The sequence below is a fragment of the Panthera pardus genome, unplaced genomic scaffold (assembly GCF_024362965.1).
Source record: "Panthera pardus isolate Hobbes unplaced genomic scaffold, ASM2436296v1 HiC_scaffold_27, whole genome shotgun sequence".
NCBI classification, from domain to species: Eukaryota; Metazoa; Chordata; class Mammalia; order Carnivora; family Felidae; genus Panthera; species Panthera pardus.
In genome coordinates this window covers 25525356-25549728 of record NW_026526843.1, presented here as the reverse complement: position 1 = coordinate 25549728, position 24373 = coordinate 25525356, and the positions used below count along the sequence as shown (strand labels likewise).

General features: G+C 38.0%; 1 protein-coding gene across 6 annotated transcripts in view; it reads right to left on the bottom strand.

Annotated features, from left to right (window-relative positions):
• Window positions 1-24373, bottom strand: part of TENM1 (teneurin transmembrane protein 1) — a 781688-nt gene that overhangs the window by 273643 nt on the left and 483672 nt on the right. For 4 of the 6 annotated variants that reach the window (XM_019438138.2, XM_053892079.1, XM_053892077.1 and 1 more), the window contains one exon: window positions 6168-6320. The exons of 1 other annotated variant lie outside the window; for it this stretch is intronic. In XM_019438138.2, the coding sequence (XP_019293683.1) occupies window positions 6168-6320 (153 nt within the window). The remainder of the gene's footprint in view (window positions 1-6167; window positions 6321-24373) is intronic. One more of the 6 variants, XM_019438139.2, reaches the window with a different exon arrangement.

Genomic DNA, 24373 nt, shown 5'->3' with positions numbered 1-24373 from the left:
CCTCCCATACTTGGGCTCCCTATCCCCCAACATCTTTTGTCTTCAGCTGGAGATGGTATTTAAAGTGGTGGCCTGGGCCATTCCAGGAGTTCCTCAGTTCTCCTGGGTCTCTCTTGTGTACACAGGGAGCATACATGTTATTAAACTTCTCCTCCTGTTCATCTGGCTTTTTATTATAGCTGCAGGGGGGTGGTTGCCACAGCCAAGAGCTTAGAAGGTTAGAGGAAAAATTATTTTTCAACCTATACAAAGCCAACTCCCTTATTTTTCTTTTTTAATGTTTATTTATTTTTGAGACAGAGAGAGACAGAGCATGAATGGGGGAGGGTCAGAGAGAGAGGGAGACACAGAATCTGAAGCAGGCTCCAGGCTCTGAGCTGTCAGCACAGAGCCCGACGCAGGACTCGAACCCACAGACCGTGAGATCATGACCTGAGCTGAAGTCGGACGCTTAACAGACTGAGCCACCCAGGCACCCCTCCCTTATTTTTCAAATAAGAAACTGGAGCCCAGGGAGGTGAAGCTATAGTCATTGCATGGTCTGGGTTAAATCATCTTCATGACAGGCTTAAGTTGTGTAATATCAATCAGCTATATGTTGTTAGGTCTTTTTTAAGTTTATTTATTTATTTTAAGAAAGACAAAGAGTGAGAATGAGCGGAGGAGGGACAGAGAGAGAGAGAGAGAGAGAGAGAGAGAGAGAGAGAATCCCAAGCAGGCTCGATGCAGTCAGTTCCAAGACTGATGCAGGGCTCAATCTCACGAACTGTGAGATGATGACCTGAGCAGAAACCAAGAGTCAGATGCTCCACTGACTGAGCCACTCAGGCACCTCAGCTATATGTTGTTTGTATGGTCATATATTCAGCAGACACTGGACTAGAAAACACCTTTTTTTTCTTCACTTCAACTTTGTGGAGACAGATCTTGTAGAATGAATTTAAAAGAAATGCCACTTTCTCCCAAGGCCAGACTTTTGCAAAATCGTAAAGGAGATAAAGGCTGACGTGAGTATTCTTTAGTTCTGCCCACCCACCCTTTTTGTTCCTGTGCTCTATGTTGGCATCCGACCTGCAGGAATTCAGTACCCTCCACTACTGGATAAACTTCCTCATTCAGATGGCTGCTGACGATGTTGGACTTGACCTCAGCCCCATGCTCCTGGAAAACTGCTGGTTAAGAAATCCTCCCAATCATTTAGGTGCCTAGGTGGCTTAGTCGGTTAAGCATCCAAGTCTTGATCTTGGTTCAGGTCACGATCTCATGATTTGTGAGACTGAGCTCCACGTTGGGCTCTGTGCTGACAGTGTGGAGTCTACTTTGGATTTTCTCTCTTCCTTTCTCTGCCCCTACCCCACTTGCTCTCTTTCTCTTTCTCTCTCTCGTATTCTCAAAATAAATAAAGAAGTATTAAAAAAAAAAAAAAACCAGAAATCTTCCCAACTTTTTTTTTTTTCCAAAATCCTCTCACTCTTCTATGTTTTGGGAAATGGCTTACTGCAAAATAAACAAAAAACAAAAATAACTGCATTAGAAACCCTTTCCCATATGACTTGTAGACTCGGCTCTGTCCACCCTTTCTCATGGCTCTCATAAGAACTGCATAAAACTCCTTTGTTTACCTGTAACAAGACAAAACACAGACCTTCCCCCTTTTGCTGGAACCTGCCAAAAGACCAAATACACACTTTAAAAATCGCCTATTCTTTGTCTCATAAATAATTAGCTGAGGTGAGAACTATTTGTTCTCCTTCAACTAGCTAGACACAGACATAAACATTTCCTGTTCAGGTGACTGACTGAGACTTCCCCGGAGTACAAAACAATCCCAACAGTAAACCATCCCACATGTCCCTATCCACTCCTCCTATAGAAGTCTAAGGCAAAATCCACTTTGCTCACTCTGATCTTCCGATCTGGAATGCTTGCCCTATTGCAATAGCCTGAGTACAATCAATTTCCCTACTTGTTTAGTTTTTGCCTTTGATACTTCCTTAGAAAACCTCTTTAGCAATTTATATGTTTAGTTTGTGTTACGTTATTTCAATAAGAGATGAGAAAACAGAAGAGGTGGACTCAAATGCCGTCTGTGTGTTCTCTGTGAGTTCTTGATCCTTCTGGACCTCAGTTTCTTCATCTTTAAATAAAGACGTTGTATTTGATAATCTTTTAAGATTTTAACATTTCATACTAGTTGATAAATTACACTGTAATTATTTTTAGGTCAACTTATGGATGTCACATGACTCAGGTCTGGGACTAAGTCTTTTACCCTTTTCTATCCCCTGCTCTGTTTAAAGTAGTTGTTATGGGGTTCCTGGGTGGCTCAGCCAGTTAAGTGTCTGACGTCGGCTTAGATCCTAATCTCACGGTTCATGAGTTCAAGCCCCATGTCGGGCTCTGTGCTGACAGCTCATTAAAAAAAATAAAGTAGTTGTTACATAATGTTTATTAGTTAAAGAGAAAGAGTTATGACTACTTTGTAAGTTTCTAAGGTAGTAGGGGCTTTCAATTCTATTAATGTTTATTGAACAACCGACAGCTGGTCTTTCTGGTAGATTGCAATATGTGGTTGTGACTTAAGTCTTCTTTTGGAAATTCCATTCAAATTATTCAATTAAGTTTCAAAAAGAAAATGTTAGCATACTAAATGTCTATAATCAAATATTCTTTTTTCTTTCATTTGGAAATCTAAGTAGTGAGAAAAGTCTTTAATCTCCTAAGGAGAAGCAGATATATTTAACTAGTGTTTATGGGGAACCAATTCCAGTAGAATTTGATTTTTTTTTCCATGCCATTCTACTTGATTCATCACTTTGATGGTTAAGGTGATGATAATTACCAAATAATAGATGCTAAATTGTTAAGAGAGATCAAGCTTTAAAAAGAGAAAATATCTAAATCCCAAGAAGGCCATCATCCATGGAAAAGCTGATACCAGTTTGAAAGCAGGATCTATGGTACCCAATAGGATGCCAATAAACTCAAGGTAATTTTCCAATCATTTGGTCATAATAATTACTGCTCAACTAAACAATGTGCCTGGCACTGCGCTATATGCTTTACAACCATTATCTCACTTATTCTTCACAACCAACTTTTGAGGCAGGTACTATTATTGTCATCCTTATGTTGTAGATGAGGACACTAGTTCAGCAAGGTCGTGTCAATTCATTGCCTGACGTTGGAGAGCCAGTAAATGGCACGGTCAGTATTCAAAGCCAGGTCTGTCTGACTCCAGAGCCCAGGCTCTTAACCACAGTGCTACAAATGCCCAATCCTCTAGAGGAGTAAGGAAAACAATGCAAAAAGGATTATCTGGTTTTTAGTTTTATATTTTAATGTACAGAGCATCATTAAGACAAGCTTCTGTGACTGTATTTATGGGGTGTGTGATGTCTCGAAAATCATAAAAGGATACAGCTGACCAGTTGAAAATATCCTTATAGTATATTACATCTTCTGCAAGGTTTGGTTTAGTATACACATGGCATTATAAAACAGGGGCTATGTTTGTACTCAGTGAGTGATATGCAGTAAAGACCTAATATAGCTGAACTATGATGTGCAGTTACAGTTAGGGTTTTGTTCAGACTGCCATAAAAAGCCAGTTTAAGATAACAACTTGGTGTATATGGCATCAACCCTTAATGATTTTTCTTAATAAAGTATTAAATTGAAATTGGTTTGGCCTGTTTGTTGTTATAATTGAGCGGAAACTTAAAAGAATTTTTCATTTATGAAACTTGTCACAACACATTCAAATACAGGCGTATAGAATTTCTCTAAAATGCATCATGAATAGACTCTGGGGCTTTGCTTTCACTGGGTAAAGTGTCTTTTGTGGTTTTCACATACATTTTGCGTGTGGATTTCAGTACAGTGTAGGGACAAGGCTCTGAAATCAGACCACCAGTTTCTAGCTCTGTAACCGTGGGCAAGTTACTTAACCTTTCTGTGTCTCTGTTTTTTTCTTTGGAAAATGAGGACCATACTGTTACCTTCATGATATAACACCTGTTAAGTGGCTGGAGCAATTCTTGACACACGGTTAATTATTTAATACATTTTAGTCACCATCATCAAACTATAGCTAACTCTTGAACAACGCTGCAGTTAGGGGCACCCATCCTCTCCCTCCCAAACTCCATGCGGTCAAAAATCCTTGTATAACTTGTGACTCCTCCAAAACGTAACTACTAATAGTCCACTGTTAGAAGGCTTACCAATAACATAACAGTGGATTAACACATATTTTGTATGTTACATGTAACATATACTGTATCCCTACGATAAAGTAAGCTAGAGAAAAAAACAAGTTGGTAAGAACGTCATAAGGAAGAGAAAATACATTTACAGTACTGTGCTGTATCTATTGAAAAAGTCTGTATAGAGGAGGATCTGCACGGTTCAAATCCATGTTGTTCAAGAGTCAACTGTACTTCGGGGAAGAGAATTACAGATATCTGAATTAGCATAAAAAACAAATATGCTCCGGTAACAACTATGTAATGACCTTCTGTCTTGCATGTTTCATTTCCCTCAAATAGATAATTCCTGATTTTCAAGTGTGAATGGCAAGAAATCCCAAAGGCACCAAATGGTGGCTCTTGCACTTGCAGGTATAAAGGAACGGTAGGAAAGAAAGTAAGAGAGAAAAAGTTCAAGTCCGAATGTACTCAGACCCTTTCCTCTGTCATCACTGACCCTTGTACTACCCTCAGCCCCTCTCAGCAGCAACAATGAAAATTGCTGTGAAAGGTCAGCCAAGGCTAGAGACAGTATTTCTAAACAAGAACGTAAAGCAAACTGCATCGTGAATTGAAAACTAGGACAAATCATAATGTTTTCCTGAAACCAAACCATGAATTTTTACTGAAGCATAGACCAAAGAAGAATTGCCCTTTAAAAAGCAAACAAAAACAAAACAGAGCAAACCCCACAAATAACCCCCCAAAAGAAACTAAAAACAGAAATCAAGATGAGTAACTCAAACAACTACAAAACAAAATATCTTGTTTGCAACTACTCAAGCAAAATAAGACTGTCTTACCACCCCTATAAAATTGCAAGCTTCTTTTAAAAAATTTTTTTAAATGTTTATTTTTGAGAGAGAGACAGAAAGACAAAGCAGGAGTGGGGGAGGGACAGAGAGAGAGGGAGGCACAGAATCTGAAGCAGGCTCCAGGCTCTGAGCTGTCAGCACAGAGCCCGACCCGGGGCTCGAACCCACAAACCGTGAGATCAAGACCCGTGCTGAAGTTGGATGCTCAACCGACTGAGCCACCCAGGCACCCCTCAAATTGTAAGCTTCTTGGGGGTAGACTTTGGATCATTCATTCATTCATCTGTTTATATGTGATCTCCTAAAGATATTTAGGATTCTGCTGGCTACATGTTTTGTTTGCAATTTATGCTTTTGAAGGCCATCCTGAAATTTGACAGTGTTTGAGTCCTTGTGTGCTGAATCCTACGTCAAAAGAAATCGTCATACAAACTTTCGGTTATTTTCAATACTTGTATATTAAGACTAAGATCATTCAATGTGAATAAGATGTTGGGAATGTTGGTCCTGTGACATTTATTGTAAATAAGTCTGGTAGCTCAAGCTCATGTTTGGTTAAATTTAACAATTCAGTACTCCAAGTGCTTTCTTCTTTTCTCCAACTATGAAGAATTTGTGTTCCCCAACAAGAAAAAAATTCATGTTCCCCCACTTTGACATAAACATTCACCCTTATATTAAGCATAAAAGGCTTTTTCTTATTATAAACAGAAGAAATTTCCATATACCCTTTGTAAAATGTTATATATAAATGCTGGGCTTGGACACAGAGAACTTAATCAAAATCCCATGTTGCTTCAGGGTAGTTATATGCGAAATGCAATTTCCATTGTATTGAAACCTCCATCCTGTAAATATTTATCTATTTTCAAAATTGCCTACATATTTGAAAAGTTTAATTGGTTTATACTCAAGGCACTAGAGAAAGGAAAATTTGCTTTCATAAGACATTTACATGTATTTATTCTGTCCACGTAGAATACTTCTTTCGAGTGATCATGAAATTTAATGTGAAGTGAAACCATCCCAGCTTTAGCTCTAATGACCAAATTAGAAGAAAAGTAATCAATAATCAATAAATCAATCATTTTGATCACTGTACCTTTTTTCTCTGATTTATCGGAAACTTTTCCTCCAATTGGAGAGTAAGTAGTATCCATGGATTCGGTCCCTCTGTTCCCTTTGCTAACTCCATTTTCATAGAGCTGTCCTTCAACTGGTTGCAGCTGCCAAGTCAGGCCGAACAAATGCACTGCTGCAAGAAAACAAGCCACACGTGAACTTATTCCAGACTTGCTGACACGGTCCCTATACCAGCTGTCCCTTTCCACCTAAAAATGCCATGACCGGTTTCCTTTTAGTTAGGCCAACCAGCTTGCACGTTATACCTACGTTATATGTTTAGCTACTTTCCTAAGTAGCTATTGTTAAAGTTTTGAAGCTGTAGCTCTCCCGGTGATAGACGTTGGAGTATTAGTTAAGCAACCACAATGGGATTGGACGCTGCTCCTCAGCGTTCTTAGCCCTTCCTCTCCCGTGTCCTTGAGTTGTGTAACTCTAGTTTGCATATGGAAACTGCAGAGTAATGGTGGACAGGCTATCGCGAGAACATGGGAGCCCTTAGCTATGGCTCCGATTCAATTCAATGCAGCAAACGTTTCCTGAGTGCCCAGAATGCATAAAGTCGTATGATAGCTGCTGCAGATGTTAAAATATAGATGCCTATTAGGGTAGGAGTTGGAAGTAACACAAGTATAAAATAAGTATAAGATATGCAGAATAACTGACATAATACAGGTTCAATTGCTATCACAGCATTAAAAAAATACCTGTGTTGATCAGAGTGCAGGAAAATGGGCACTCTACTCTTCACGAGAGTATTACAAAAACAACACCTTTGTGGAGAGTAATGTGGCACCATTTATCAAAAAACTTTAAAATTTGGCTTACCTTTTTAGCCCACAATTCCATTTCTATGAGTTAATTACGAATGTGTCCAAACTACAAGGCTATCCATTGTAACATTTAAAAGCTAGTAGAAAGTTATGATCAATCTAAATATTCATCAAATGAGATTAATGAAATAACTGATGATATTATAAATAATACAAGATTACATGGCTATTAAATCATGTTGGAGAGGACTATGAACTGGCATGGGAATAATTATGATGCATCAAATGAAAAACATCAGGCTACTAAACAGTACGAACAGTATGATCTATAATGCGTGTGTGCGTGTGTGTGTGTGTGTAGACATGTGGATGTCTGGATAGAGAGGGCTAGGAGAATACACAGCAACGTGTTCACAACATGGGGGCCTATGGTGGATTTTAATTTTCTTCTTTGGGATTTCTGTCTTGTTGATAATTATTACAATGAATATCAGTGATGTTTGCCATGCGGGAGAAAAGGAATTTTTGTTCTAAGAGAAAGGGTTTATTCTCTTGTTTCAAAGAAAACAATCCTTACAAAATATTGAAAAAAAAAATAAAAGAAGTGGCTTATTGTCTGACTGCTGAGGCTAGGACTTCCAGTGCTAAGTAACAGTGGTTAGGGTGGACATCCCTGTCTTGTTCCTGAGCTTAGGGGAAAAGCTCTCTGTTTTTCCCCCCGTTGAGGATGATATTAACTGTGGGTTTTCCATATATGGCCTTTATTATGTTAAGGAACGTTGTCTCTAAATCTACTCTGTTGAGGGTTTTTTATCATGAATCGATGCTGTCCTTTGTCAAATGCTTTTTCTGCATCTATTGAAATAATCATATGGTTCTTTTCTTTTATTGATGTGGTGTATCATGTTGATTGATTTGCGAATATTAAACCACCCTTGCAACCCAGGAATAAAATATCACCTCACAACTGTCAGAATGGCTAAAATCAACAACACAAGAAACAACAGGTGTTGTTGAGGATGTGGAGAAAAGGAAGCCCTCTTGCACTGTTGGTGGGAATGAAAACTGGGGCAGCCGCTCTGGAAAACAGTATGGAGGTTCCTCAAAGAGGTAAAAATAGAACTACCTTATGATCCAGCAATCGCACTACTGGGTATCTACCCAAAAAATACAAAAACACTAATCCAAAGGGACACATGCACCTCCATGTTTATAGCAGCAGTATCTACAATAGCCAAATTATGGAAACAGCCCAAGTGTCCATCGACTGATGAATGGATAAAGATGCGGTATACATATACAATGGAATGTTACTCAGCCATAAAAAAGAATGAATTTGGGGCGCCTGGGTGGCTCAGTCGAGCATCTGACTTCGGCTCAGGTCATGATCTCATGGTCTATGAGTTTGAGCCCCGCATCGGGCTCTGTGCTGACAGCACAGAGCCTGAAGCCTGCTTCAGATTGTCTCCCTCTCTCTCTTCCCCTCCCCCGTTCACGCTCTCTCTCTCTCTCTCTCTCTCTCTCTCAAAAATAAATAAACATTAAAAAAAAAAGAATGAAATCTTGCCATTCACAGTGACAGGGATGGAGCTAGAGAGTATTATGCTAAGTGAAGTAAGTCAGAGAAAGACAAATCCCACATGATTTCTCTCCTATGTGGAATTTAAGAAACAAAAGAAACACACAAAGGAGAAAAAACAGAGGGAGGCAGACCAAGAAAGACTCTTAAATATAGAACACAAACTGATGGTTACCAGAGAGAAGGTGGGTCGGGGAATGGGTTAAACAGGTGATGGGGATTAAGAAGGGCACTTGTGATGAGTACCAGGTGTTGTACGTTAAGTGTTGAATCACTAAATTGTACACCTGAAACTAGTATTACACTGTATGTTAACTAACTGGAATTAAAAGAAAAACTTAAAAAAAGAAGTGGTTTAAAGGAACAACAGATTAAAATTGGCTGGGCTGATCAGGGATGCTTTAATGAAGGAAGCAGGATTAGAGATGAGCCTTAAAGAATGTATAGAGCTTTGGGGCGCCTGGGTGGCTCAGTCGGTTGAGCGGCCGACTTCGGCTCGGGTCATGATCTCGCGGTCCGTGAGTTCGAGCCCCGCATCGGGCTCTGTGCTGACCACTCAGAGCCTGGAGCCTGTTTCGGATTCTGTGTCTCCCTCTCTCTGACCCTCCCCTGTTCATGCTCTGTCTCTCCCTGTCTCAAAATTAAATAAAAGGTTAAAAAAAAAAATTAAAAAAAAAAAAAGAATGTATAGAGCTTTGACAGCTGACAGTAATGGGTAGGGTGAGGGGGCAGGTTGAACAAAACATGACTTTGTAAAGCACAGGATGTATTTGAGGCAAAGAAAGTTGCTGGGGTTGGCTGGAGTATAGCTATGTATAGATGATAGTGGAAGTTAAGGCTGGAAGGGAGGATTAGGGCCATATTGTGAGGATGTTGAATGCCACACTTAGATATTTGGGTTCAATTTATTAGGCAACAAGGAGACATTGCTATTTTCTGAGCAAATGAGCGTTATGATCAGCTTTCTTCAGGAAGATTAATTTTATAGCAATGGGGAAAACTGATGGCTTCTAGGTAAACAAATGATATCATCGGAGCAACCCTTTGTGGGAAGATAAATCCAATACTAGTGTGGAGAATGATGACTTGGGAGGCCTAAAGATTTGGCAAGAACACAAATTGGGATGACCACTGCAATAATCTAGGTGAGAAATAATGAGCGTCTCAATTAGGGCAGTGGCAGTGGGAATGCAAAGAAGGCAATTCCTTAAGGGGAAATTGCATAAACGTCATCTCAGGGTTTGGTAACAAATTCTGTGTGTGCGTACATGTATGTTCACCGCACGCTCATGCACGCATGTAGGTGTGCTGGGGGCAAAAATAGAAGAAAATGAGGGAAAGGGAGGAATACAACATAGTTAAGGTTTGAAGCCTGAGTAACTGAAAGCATAATGCAATGATTAATAGAGTTAGGGGACTGTGCACTTAGCCCAGCACTAGCTACAAATAACTGGTGCTGGACATGTGTTTGTTGACTGATGACTAGTTGGTTTGGGGCAGGGTGGGGTGATGGGGGAAATATAATGAATGCATCTTTGGAGGTGCCGGCTTCCAGGGACCAATGGACTGTCCAGATAGAAATGTTCAACAAACGAGCTTTGGAGGTTTGAAGTTCTGGAGAAGTATTAAGGCTAGAACAAGACTGCGGAATCATATATGCACAGAGGCAATGGCTGACAATGTGAGAATGAATGAGGTCACTGAGGGCAGATAATGTTGGGAGAAAACAATAACTAGGACAGAAGCTGGGGAAATCTTTTTATCTGTTTTCTCATTGCAATTTTAAACAGCAACCAAATCTTACCAAAAGGAAAAAAAGTGGATCTGTTCATAATCCATCTAACATTTTTCTTTATGTTTCTAGGCAGAGTGAAAGGGGCTAATTTGTATGTCTAATACTCATATATAGTATGTGGATTAGCAACCAAGAACAGGAAATCTGGCCAGATAGCCTATTTAAGAATCATTTACCCACTTTTAGTTGGAGCTAGAGATTTCTGACACCTACCTTCTAATTTATCCTTAAAATTTTAAGCATTTAATTGGTTTCTACCCTTTTCTTTGGGTTAAGGCCAGTGCTGCCTGATGAATTTCTCTTGCAATTATTGGAAACAATTGGAACTCAAATGATAGCGGTTCTGAGTAAGGTACAGTATGGCATGCTAATAAAGCTATACTAGTGACATTCCCCAGACTTCCTTGCCAAAAGACTCAAAGTATGGTTGGTTTAACATACTTACTCCAATTAAAGGGGTTTATCAGTTTTTAAAGACAATTTGGTCTACTCTGTCCTCCAAATAATTGGAAAATTATGGATATTAAAAGCTATACTGAAAATGTGTTTGATTCCCTTGGTTCAGTTATGTCTGTGAAATTAGATTGGCTATAAGGAACAAAAGGCATAGTGGTTTTCATTTTGAAGATCAAGCGGGATATTTTATATACTTTAAGTTAAGCCAGTTTCCTAAGGGCACTCAAAAATGACAGAGAAAATGCATGTGCTGAAAAATCACTTCAAAATAATAAGGCAAGGATTAATTTTTCACCATCAAATGAAATGGACTGCTAACAGTCAATCGAGACAGGCAAAGAAGTGTGGGCACATTTAGCAGAATACTCTTTGAGAGTGGCAAAGCTTTGTCATTTTTTAAGTTTACTTTGTCTTTTCCAGGCAATAAGCTATTTGTAATGTATATTTGTATCAATACATAATGCAAGTGAACTTACTTGCTACAGATTAGGGGTACCATAGGGGTACTTTCCTCTCCTCCCAACGGGACTTCCATAAGCTGAGTTGTAGAAGGAAGTCAGAAAGTATGTACAGGGTAGACTAAGGTAACTAGGTAACTCTAGTCTTGGAGTTCTATTAGAAATAAATAATATTGTGTTCATACTAAGACCAATAAATAAAATCATGTTGATCTTTGCGACATACCAATACTCCACTAGAAAGATCCAGCACTACTTATTTTATGGGGATGTATTTATTAATTCATTCAACAAATACTTTCAAAGCATATGCTGGGCACATTGGGAATGTTGGAAATATAGGCAAAGGTAATAACAAAAATATTTAGCAGCCAGGACACCGTAGGTACTGGCTGACCAATATGGAACAGGATCTAAACAACCAATACAGCCTAATCAGGACACGCTGATTGCATATCAACCTTGGATGCAGGATGAGGATACAGAGCCCTTAGCTTCTCGTGGGTCCCCATCCAGATCTACGCTATGTATCTATAGCCACATTTTGGAGGCAAGTCTCCCAAGCCGTAGTATAAACATTATAAGCCAACTGGGTAGAATTAAGGGTATAAAAAGGTAATGAAAAACAGACGCTGTTTTTCTAAGTTTACAGCAGTGAATACAATCTTTAAAAAACCTCTACATTCCCAGAACTCATATGAGAGGGTGGTGGGTTATGACATGCAGACAATGAATAAATATATGATATAATTAATATATAATAATATGATATAGTAATATACCATAGCTGTGTAGAAACAAAGAAGCAAATAAATGGAATAATGTCAGGTAGTTATTGTAAAAGAAGTAAGACTAGTCAAGGAAGGCTTCTCGGAGAAGGTAATATTTGAACCAAGTTCTGAATGAAGTGAAGCCATATGAATATTCAGTTGAAGAACCTTCCAGGAGGAAAGAATGGCAATTACACAAAACTCCAAAGTTTTGTATGAAATGTTTGAGAAATGCTAAGGAGGCCAGTATGAGTGGAGCTCAGCCAGGAAGAAGAGTGGTAGAGGGGCACCTGGGCAGCTCAGTCAGCTGAGTGTCTGATTCTCGATTTTGGCTCATGTTCCCACAGTCCGTGAGTTCAAGCCCTGCATCGCGCTGTGCTGACCGTGCAGAGCCTGCTTGGGATTCTCTCTCTTACTCCCTCTCTCTGTCCCTCCCCCATGCATTCTCTGTCTCTCTCCCACTCTCAAGATAAATAAACTTTTTTAAAAAAGGAAGAAGAGTGGGAGAAAAACTCTTAAACTGAAGGACTGCACCCATGATTATGCTAGATCTGTGCTCTAACCAACTTTACAAACTGGTCACTAATAAATCTTACAAGTGAATAGAAAGTGATAAAACTAAAATCATGCATACTGAAATATACATTTTAAAATGAGCAATTCTAGTTATAGTAGACCTAATAGAAGTACTCCTGACCCCAAACTCAAAGTTATTTTTCATAAAGACATCTATAAAAATATACATCCTCAATGGGTAGAGGCTGACACGACCCAGATCTTTCCAGGAGTACCAGTCCCATGTCGCACTTCGCTGAAATTCGGTGGCTGGACAGAATGTGCATGCCTATTCAGATATTCTGGGAACAATGTCATTTCAGCTGATTAAGAATGTGCTCCTAACAAATATTCCCTAGAGCCAAGCCCTGTACATTTTATAATCATTATCCTTCTTGGTTTATCCAGTTGCAAAGAGCTATGCTCTGAAATTATAAATTTATCACAAAGGTAACAAACGGAATATCTCACCCTCCCCAATTGCCAAACTCAATCTTGGATCTCAAGGCAGGCTAACTTTATGAGAAGAAGCTCTTGCACATTTCTCTAGGCTGAAAGCTCTGAGTCTCTCAGTAGTTACTTCTCTGCTCTTTCTGTTAGGATGTTGGTCTTTCTTTCTCTTAAGTAAGACTGATGGTCTCTAGTTAAATATTTATAACTGATACTGCTTCCTCGTTCCATTTCCCTTCAAAAGGAAAAATATTCATGTATAATAGACAGACCATAGGACAGCTTCAGAACTAGATGTAGGACATACGTGCTTAATGACCTCGGTCTGTATCTCCCACATGGCAGCCACTGGCCACATGGTCTATCAAGCATTTGAAATGTGGCTAGTCAGAGGCGAAGTGTTAGTACAAAAGAAAAATCAGAATATATCCAATTAATAATTTTATATGGATTACATATTGAAATGATATTATATATATATATATATATATCTGAATAAATAAAAATTTTAATTATTCCCATCGGTTTCTTTTCACATCTTTAATGTGGTTACTACCAAATTTTAAATTACATAGGTGGTTTGCTTTGTATTTATATGGACAGTGCTGATCTTGACTATCTAGAACATTTCACGAAGAGATGATGTTTCTCTTTTAGCACCCTTCGTAAGGCCCACCATGTTATATTGAAGGTATTTATTTATATGTCTGCCTCATCATTATTAAAGTATTCAAAGGGCAGGATCCATGTCTTCTTAATTTTTCTCTCTGGTACCTAACTCCTTGTCTGGTAGTCAGGAGGTACTCTGCTTACACACCGATCTGACTATAAAGTGGTAAAAGGAGCTTTAGAAAGCAATTTTGTGATACTGATCAAAATTGAAATTGGGAATACTTTTTGACCAATGAATTCAACTTCCAGGAATCTACCAAAGAAATAATCACATATGTGCATAAAGGGGGATGTACAAGAAAAGTCAACATAGCATTGTTAATATAGTAAAATAAACAGAACTGCCAATATATCCATCTTGGAGAGAGTGGTATACTCATACTATGAAATCTTATGTAAGAATTAAAAGGACTGATACCAAGAGACTGTCAGATTGGAGGAAGCTAAGGAGACATGACAATTAAATGCAACGTGAGACCCTAGATAGGATCCTGGAACAGAACAAAAAAGGAAAAACTGGAGAAATCAGTATTATACTCTGAGTTAATAGCATTATACCAATGTTAATCTCTTACTTTTCATAATTGTACTATGGTTATGCAAGACGTTAATATTGCCAGTGGAGTGACAGGTACACAGGAATTCGAGGAATTCGGCGCTACGTCTACAACTGTTCCGTAAGTCTAAATTTATTTCAAAAAAAAAATCCTAAAAAGAAAAAGAATTGATTCAGTGGTGTGCAGGAGCCAGTTTACACTGGTTTATAAAAGCCCACTGTGCACGTCTTCCCAATTCCACCTTCAATGACTTCACGTTGGTAGTTGAAATCGCCCATGGTGGGTTTATTAACACTCCCGGAACCAGCAAATGTTGCAGACCATTTTTTTTTTTTTTTTTTGCACAGAGAGCTGGCTGTTAAACATTTATCAGCACACTACTGGTTGAGCTCTATGTACCTACATGAAAAGAGCTCTAAGATTTGTATAAAAAACATTGGAGAACAATGCATGTCCAATGATCCTATTTAAGCAAAAAAAAATATGTATCTCTTTATATGTAAATGCATACAAAGAACTGGGAGGATTGATACCAAACCATTGATCTTTAGAGTGGGGAGCTGGAACTTCAATATTTTCACGGTAATGTTAGAATGTTTTACAATGATAATGTATTCATGTATTGTTATATAATAAAAAACGCTACGTGCTCAACAAACCTTTTTTTTAAAGCTGAATGAATAGATGCATTGTTTTATTCATTCTCTTTTATTACTATTTTCTATCTAAAGTAAAGCATTTCCAACCAATTCAAGGCAGCAGAACAATTCAGCAATAAAATCTGAATAACCCTCAAACACATAAAGCAGATAAAACAGAACTCTTGATTGAAAGGGATTGGGAGTCCAGGGACAGCTGGGTGGCTCAGTCAGTTAAGCTTCCCTCTTCGGCTCAGGTCATGATCTTGCTGTCTGTGGGTTTGGGCCCCACATCAGGCTCTGTGCTGACAGCTCAGATCCTGGAGCCTGCTTCGGATTCTGTGTCTCCTTCTCTCTCTGCCCCTCATCTGCTCTCTCTCTCTCTCTCTCTCTCTCTCAAAAATAAACATTCAAAAAATTTAAAAAGCAAAGAAAGGGATTGGGGGTCCAAAAGAGTTGCCCAAAAGCTCCAAAGACATAGTTTGAAATCGACTGGTCAAAAAAATTATCCTCAAAATATCTGAATAAGAAAAGTTTGGGTGCTTGGAAGAACTTTTTTGACAGTTAAATTTATTGGAGTATCTTTACAATGCTATTGCCAGGATATGAAACCTTTCATATTATTCTGTATCTTTTGGTATTTTCTGTCCACTCTCTCATAGATAATATTAAAACCCACTTAATAACAGATAAATTGGTCTCTGATACTAAATGCACAAGTAAACCTTGAAATCGCAGTATGCGTGAGGAAAACACAACTTTGCTTTCAAGGAATTCATCTTGCATCTCAAAATGTACACATAGTCAGCTAAGGATGCTGTATTTATTAGTTGCAAGAAGCTTCTGGTGTTATTTTCTAAATCTACCAATAAACCTATTTAGAACATTTGAAACCTGTCTCACCAACAAAATCTTGTCCATCATAGATGATGTCATAAGTTGCAAATCGTGCCAAGATAAAAGCATGTAATGTTTTTCAAGATAATTTGTTTTTCCTTTCTGTCAGAAAATATTTTCCCCGCCAGTTCCCTTACATATCTTGCTTCATGTTCCTTTAGGCTAAGGAATGCTACTGCTTTTGCACTTGACTTCCAAAGCTTGTCAGAGCTACAGATCTACTTGTATGTTGAACAGTTCTCTTCCTGAAAAATATGCCAAGTACATTACCCAGATGGTGACCCCTGATGACTTCAGCCTTTCAAGTTAACTCCTATGGGAAACAATCTCGCCAGACCCATACTTCAGTGGACATCGTGTGAAGCTAGATGCTTCTGCAATAAGATCACTGCAAAAATGCTGCTTGAATTAAATGCAGTGACTGCTAACATTACAGAAACCAGGTTATCTTTCTATCTTAAAATAAATCCCATTTTCATTACATTAAACATCAAATTGGTATATGAGTGAACTATAGCCCTTTGATAAATTACCTTCAGATCTTGGTTTTATCCAGGTGATAACCAGATTACATGCAAGATTGAAACCCATTAGTTTTCGGGGAAGCATTTTTCAAGAACTAAATAAAGCAGTGCATGTTTATTTATGGTACCTTACTTTTGCCTCAGCAGTTTCATTCACGTTTTCTCTCTTTTTTCCTACGGTTGCACATATACATTTTCTACTAAAAATACTATTTGTGCTTGCACTACATCATGAACATAAATAAAACATACTTAAATGTCCCTTTTCAAAGTAATTTGAATGGAGTCAATATGGCTTTGAGATCCCTTTCAAACATATTTCAAAGCCTGAAAAGCTGTCATGTTGGGGATGGGTAAAACTCCTTTTCAAAGAAACGACTTCACTAATTTAAACAAAAGAAGTAAAAAAAAAAAGAAAAAAAGTCATTTTCCCTTGAACCGCTTTACATAACACATTTTGCAAGTCTGCCATGGTAAAACAGTAAAATTAAACAACAAATAAAGAAAAGATTGCGATAGTATAGTAGAGGCAACGAGGACACGTTTCTTGTTGATCCACATGTTTGAATCCCTACATTTCCTTTCCTAAATGAAATGCATTATTCTTTCTTGCAGCATACATTTTTTTTTTCCTTTTTGGCCTTAGTACGGTCCTGGTTTTATCCAGTATCGAGGCTAGCGAAGATTCTATCAAGGTAATAAATCATTTTAATATCCCAGTCCTATATTATATTATCTTAAAACTTTCATTTACTATGTATTTTATATTTTCCATTCACAGGCTGCAGCAATATTTATAAATAACATGTCTATTTGGGTACCTTATCACAGGTGTAATATATGATCTGCATTTGCAGCTGCATAACGGGCCCATCTGTGTATTCCTTATCAGACAGACACAATTATTTAGTGTTTTCATCTCAAGTCACAACACCAATAAGTGCTCTTCATAACTCAAATCTTACTTACTTTTGTATTATTATTTGCTTTGTAGAGTCAAGAGGAATAAGCGGCAGAATGACGGGATAAATTTTTTTTCAAAAAATTCATCTAATGAATACTTCAGCAAAAATATCAATTTAACTAGGAATCAGCACTTTTTCATTCTCCTTTAAAATTTTCTTTTTCTTTCCATTTCCCTTCATTTTCTGCTTAGCAAATTCTCCCTTTCACTCTGGTCCAAATTATGCCTATTGCTTCATCATTATTGATGGCTAGTTTGAGTGCATATTTGGAATTATATCCATATTCTTTTAAAAGGTCCAGATAAAACTGGTGAATATGGAGAACGAGAAATAGACTTACACGAAAGCCCTCTCCTCCTCTTACCCATTTGCCCTGTATGTATTTAAATTATAAAAATGGAAATACATTCACTGATTTATATCATCAACCCATGGTAGCTGATGCTTTAAAACTCACTTTTCTGGGGCACCCAGCTGGCTCAGTTGCTTGAGAGTCGACTCTTGGTTTCAGCTCAGGTCATGTTCTCACAGTTTGTGAGAGCGAGCCCCAGGTCAGGCTCTGAGCTGACAGCGAGGAGCCTCCTTGGGATTCTCCCTCTCCCTCTCTCTCTCTCCCCCTCCCCTGCTTGCTCACGTGCACTCTCTCTCCCTTTCTCTCTCTAAAATAAATAAATAAACATTTTTTAAAAACCCTCACTTCTGATCTAGCATCATGTCATCATAGCCATAGGTACATGGTTTATGTGTTCATCTGCAAACTTTTAAATGTTGAAATTTTAAGACTCTTTCCATTTACTGGATTATTCACAGTTAGCATTAAAGAGCAGGGCTTGTATGAGGTTGGGGAGTCAGGAGACATAAATGAGAACATGGAAAACAGATGAGTGGTAGAAAACTATAACTGGGTATGTAATCAAGACTTCTTAGCTGCCTTACACGATTTGATCAGATGAAAAGAAAACAGAGAATAAAGTAGAGAAGATTAAAATAACTCAGTTTGTTCTGGGTTTTCTGAGGTGGCACCAGGACAGTGTACTTCTGGAAAAGTTACCAACGTTTGGGCTTGATTCATTACCAGGATCTTCACGCCTTCTCTTCCTTTCATGCAATAATTATTTGTTGGCTAATGACTATGTCATAGGTTCTGAAAATACAACAGTAACTGCTTGCTTACAAAACCCTTGCCCTCCTGGAGGTCACAGTCTATCTAAAGGGAGCCAGTTATCACGTGGTACTTAAGAGAAGGAGTCTGGAATGAAGGTGTCTGGCTTCAAATCCCAGCTCTGCTACAGTTATTATCAGAGTGACCTTGGGCAAATTATTTAATCCCTGTGTCTCAGTATTCTCACCATAAAATGTGCATGATAATAGTACCTTCCCCATACAGTTCTTGTGAGGACCTTGTAGGTCAGTACATGTAATGTACCTAGAAAAATGGCTGGCACATTATATAAATGCTCAATAAAAGTTAGTCATGAATATTACACCTGGTTAATTCTCCCCTCAAGCTAGCCTTTCCAAAACCACGTTGGAAGTGGAGAAAGGCAGAAGGTCATTTGCCCAATCGCACCCTCTGCCTTCTTGCCCAATTGCCCCCTCTGCTCTCCTGCCCTAGAAGAGGTCTGCATTTTTCTGGAGAGAGCAATCTAGAGGGACTCAGGTCTCTAAGAGAATTTCAGCAGCCATCTTCACATAGCTGCATAGCAGAATATAATGAAAACAACACACCTCATGTAATTTCCTCATTCCAAACCCTCCACTTAATGTAGGGCATTCATTTCCCTCCTTTCCCTGCCTACATCCCCAAAGCTGCTCATTTCCTTGTCTCCATCATCATGATCACTGAGGTTTGGAAGCTGTAGATGTTGGGTTCTCTTGGTAAAAGGTTTCCAGAAATTAGAGCATCCCTAAGATTTGTAAAGTCATCATTCCTTATAGAGTGTACTTTCTACAAAGGTTAGCAGAAAGTGGTTAGACTCTCATTTTATGAAACATGACTGACAGTTCTCACAGAGCCCTATTTTGTTTGAAAAGGGTCCCAAGAAAATTTTCAGCTGGGTTACCCAGTGCAAGTATGCATTCCTGGGTGATGGATTCAACTCTAGCAAATTGATCTGTGCAGGCAGGGGAACCTGTCTGGAATATAATAAAACCATGGTATGTGAGAGCTCAAAAAGACCACAGACCAGTATAGTTTAGAAAAAGAGGGAGTAACTATTTAGTGTGGAGAAGGCTGACAAACACTATCTCAGCCGAGTGACCAAGGTTAACATCATCAGTGACAGCACGTACATGATAGCATGTATCCTTGACATGATGTGATGATAATGGCACTTCTGTGGTCTTCCTCCATAACTCCAGTCTCAGCGCAAGAAAACTAGCAGAACTCAGATTGAGGGACAACCTGCAAAAAAAGCTGGCCAGTGCTACACAAAACTGTCAAGGTCATCTGGGACAGAAAACTGTCACATACTAGAGGAGGCTAGGGAAGCATGACTCTGAATGTAATTTCCTGTCCTGGATGGGATCCTGGAACAGAAAAAGGACATTGGGGAAGAACTGGTAAAGTCCAGACCAAGTGTCAAGTTCAGTTATAATAATAATTACCAACGTTGGTTTCTTAGTTGTGACAAATGTGCCATGATGATACAGGAAGTTAATAACAGGAGAAGCCAGATAAGGAATATATGGGAATTCTCTGTACTATCTTTGCATCTTTCTGTAAATCTAAAAGCGTCCTAAAATTAAAATCTTATTTTGGAGAAGGAGAAGACCACATATCAACCATTTGGTTCAGCCTCCTCATGTTACAGAGGAAGAAACTGAAAACTAAAGAGAGGAAGTACTTGCCCAGGACACACAGACACCAGCTTCTCTCTTATTCAGGACCAAGAGAAGATGTGATCCATTTCTCCTATCCAACGCCATTTAGTACTGGCATATTGGGCTAATGAGGCCAAAGTTACAGGTTCAATTTTCATGCCAACCAGTTATTTTTGCAGAGAGGAAAACTCTGCTCTTTTCCCACAAAGAGATTATTGAAACTACTTTTCTCTTTTCCATCCTAGGTAAGCGCATAGGAAAGAACTGGAAGCCCTGTAACAGCCCTCCATCAATTCAAAATACGTGAACATCAGCAGAGTCATCTTTTTATATGGACACTTTATTGGATTACTGGATCACATGTAACTGAAGCCATACATATGCTATATATTTTCTATTAGTTTTACAATCTCTTCCCTTTTTCATCCCAACCTTCTTAGCATTTGTGTTAAACCTGAAGACTTTGTTGTCCAAAGTCTTATTCTATCTTTGAAATAGAATCAAGTTTTGCTTTAAAGGAAAGGTAGACTATGGGAAACTTGCAGAATGTCATGTAACCCCTGAAAACAGGTCTACGATTTTTCTTAATATATCCTGAAATGTCTTTCCAGGATACCAGGAAATGTGGGAAAAGAATATGGCAGTCTCTCAGTTTTTAAATTTTTTCCTCATGGTTTAAAGTTGTAATTTTGTCTCTTTTTTATTCATTGTTGAGATAAGTAGTTTATGTTAAAATCTTTAATATATGAACATTTTTATAAATCAATCAATAAAGAGCAGCTGAACTTTCTAGTAGAAACATGGGCAAAAGACATCAATTGGCAATTCACAAAAGAGGAAATGCAAGTTAGCAGTGACATTTTAAAATGTTCACCCCTAGTGGTAATTTAAAAATGTAAGCTAAAATACTGAAATGTAACTTTGCCAATCAAAATGGCTTTTTTTCCTTTACTTTTTTTTATAAACAATTATCAGAAGTTTTCAAGGGTTCAGGGAAATGAGCACTCTTGCATACTGCTGCTCAGAGTATAAATTGTTACAAAATATTTGGGTAAATTAGTAATATATATCTAAAGTGTTGGAAATGTTTTTAGACATTTTGATCCAGCAATTCCATGTTTAAAAATTTATACAAGACAAGGATCTGAATAGATTTGAAAGCAACCATGTTCAACATAATGTTGCATATATTAGCAAGATATTGAAAAGTATTTAAATGTCCAGCAAACATGGATTGATTAAATCAATAACTATTACATGTACAATAGAGGATGATGTTGCCATTAAAATAATGTTGTAGAAAAATATTAAGTAATAAATATATTCACAAAGTAGGTTATAAAACACTATTTATAATATGGGCTCATTATAGAGGCCATTTAGTGTAGTAAGTGAGGGCACAGGCTCTTTTTGAAAAGTTAGACCTGAAGAGTGATGGCTTTTCCACCAACTCGCTGTGTGGTTTGGGGCAAACAGCTTGACCTCTTTGAGTGTCAGTTCCCTCATATATAAATTAAAAATAACAATACCTAATTTGAAAGATATTATGACTATGCCAAAGGGACCTATGTGACATCAAATACAAATCATGTCTATTTCTACAAATTAAGTGCCCACTTATTTTTTTAGTGTCACTACAGACTCACAGATTCTTTTTTTATTGTTCAATGCTTAATCCATGGCCATCACCGTTCTTTTTGAAGCTCAAATTCAGCCAGTGGGAGCCCCTTCAAATTGGTTTCTGTGTCATTTTGACATGTCTTTTTTCCAAGCACAGTATGTTTCAGGCTTACCTTGCACTTACTTTCTCTGCCACAGACCTAGAAACAGTCATTTCTTCAAAAAGCTTTTAATAGAAAATGTATTTAAGAAACCTAAGTTTGGGTAAGATATGCTCATTACCACTGAGGTGCCTTTGTTTTTTTTTTTAAGTTTATTTATTTATTTTGAGAGAGAGCAAGCATGAGCAGTGGAGGGGCAGAGAGACAGAGAGAGAGAGGACCCCAAGCAGGATCAGGGATGACAGCCCAGGGCTTGATCCCATGAAGTGAGAAGGGTGAGATCACGACCTGAGCTGAAATTGAGCCACCCAAGTGCCCTGAGATGTCACTGTTTTTAAGTCCTTTAAGGGCACAGAGTGAGGATATATACACATAGAACAAAACTTTTAGATTTTACTACCTGCTCTGTTAACATGTGTGTATGTGTGTGTATACACATACACGTATATATGTATATACACACGTTTATATACACACACACACATATATGTCTATTTGTATATTTTTAGAAGAATGAGTTCATATTTATATCTCTAATACTAATTCAATATAGCAGGGTTCTTCTCATTCCATATTTTTATTTCCTTCTTCACACAGTGAACCCTGTTTTCAGTAACATCAGTTTACTCATTTGCTTATCGTACAAGATGCACAAAAGTATTAGAATTACTACACCAAGACCACTACCAGAACTAAACTCACTAAGGAAAATTCAAAGCCTGTGTTTTTTGTCCTTAAAATATGTCTTTCTGAGGGTATACAGTTATGTTTTCAAAATGGTGGGTCTTCCTAACACACAAAGAAGTCTTCAAATTTGAGACAAAGAAGATCAAAAAAGAAAAAATCCCAAATAGAAAGATGGACAAAGACGTGAACTGTATACAGTTCACAAAAAAAGATCTGTAAACATATGAAAAGATATCCAGCTTCATTCATAACACAAAATAAAAGTACGCTGAGATACCCTTTCTAACCTATTTCACTGACAAAGATTCAAAAGCTTGCAACACAATGTGGTGGTGGGTCCGTAGGGACGCGGGCTCTTTCACACACCGTGGGTAGGTGTACAGAATAGCACACAACCCCTGCGAAGAACATTCATGCACAGTAACCACTTACTATTTTTTTAACATTTCATTTTATTCTTTTAAATGTTTATTTATTTATTTTGAGAGAGAGAGAGAGAGAGAGAGAGAGAGAGAGAGAGAGAGAGAGAGAGGATGAGCAGGGGAGGGCCAGAGAGAGAGGAAGAATCCCAAGCAGGCTCCTTGCTATCAGTGCAGAGCCCAATGCGGGGCTTGAACTCATGAACTGTGAGATCGTGACCTGAGCCGAAATCAAGAGTCGGATGCCACCCAGGTGCTCCTACTTTATTGTATTTTTAATTAGGCTCCATGCCCAACATGGGGCATGAACTCATGACCCTGAGATCAAGAACTGCATGCTCTACTTTCTGAGCCAGCCACGTTCCTCTCAGTTTTTTTTAAAGCCCCTTACATATTTTTTACTTTCCCCTGTTTCAATGATTAAGTCCTCTCACTTTCTTTTTTTGCATGTTTTCCCCTACTTCTCCTGAAAAGTTTTTTGAGTATAGTTGATACCACGTTACATTAGTTTCACGTGTTCAGCATAGTGATTTAACCTCTCTGTGCTACACTCACAAGTCTGGCTGCCATCTGTCACCAGACAATGCTATTCTAATATCACTGACTACATTCTCTATCTTGGTTTAAGTTCACTTGGGCTCTCCCTATTGATTTTTTAACAACACTTTATTCTTCTATTATTTTTCTGTTTTCTACCCCATTAATATGTGCTTTATCTTTATTATTTCCTTCCTTGTGCTTTCTTTATTTTTATCGCTTTTTAAGCTTTATTTTCATTTTTACTGGTATGAACTTTCCTCTTATAAATGGCTTAATTGTATCCCATAAATTTTGACATGTGGTGTGTTTATCATTATGTCTTAGAGATTTTATAATTTGAGATTTTATTTCCCCTTTTACACAAGAGTTTTTGAAAACTGCAAAAATTTCCAGGTGAGTAGGCTTTTCTGTTTTTAAAATTTTGTTATTAATTTCTAGTTTCATTTCACTGTGATCTGGGAATGTCTCTATTATTTTTACTTTATGAAGCTCGCGGAGATTCCTACCGTGACCTGACATAAGATCAAATTTTGTGAATGTTCCGTGAGTACTTGTGAGGAAGGTATACGCTCTATTAGAATGTTAAGTTCAATACATGGCCATAAGATCTTATTGATTTTGCTTTTTTAGGTCTTCTATATACTTACTAAATTTCTGTCCATGTGACCTAAGAGTGGTAGGTTATAATTTCCTATTACTAGTTCTTTTTGTCTACTTCTCCTTGCATCTCTTGTAGTTTCTGCTTTATAGAGGCACTTGTTGGGTATTTGTACACAGATAGTTATTTGTACATAGATAGAATATGTACATAGAATATTCTTTCTGTTGTGTTTTTCAGGTTTTGGCC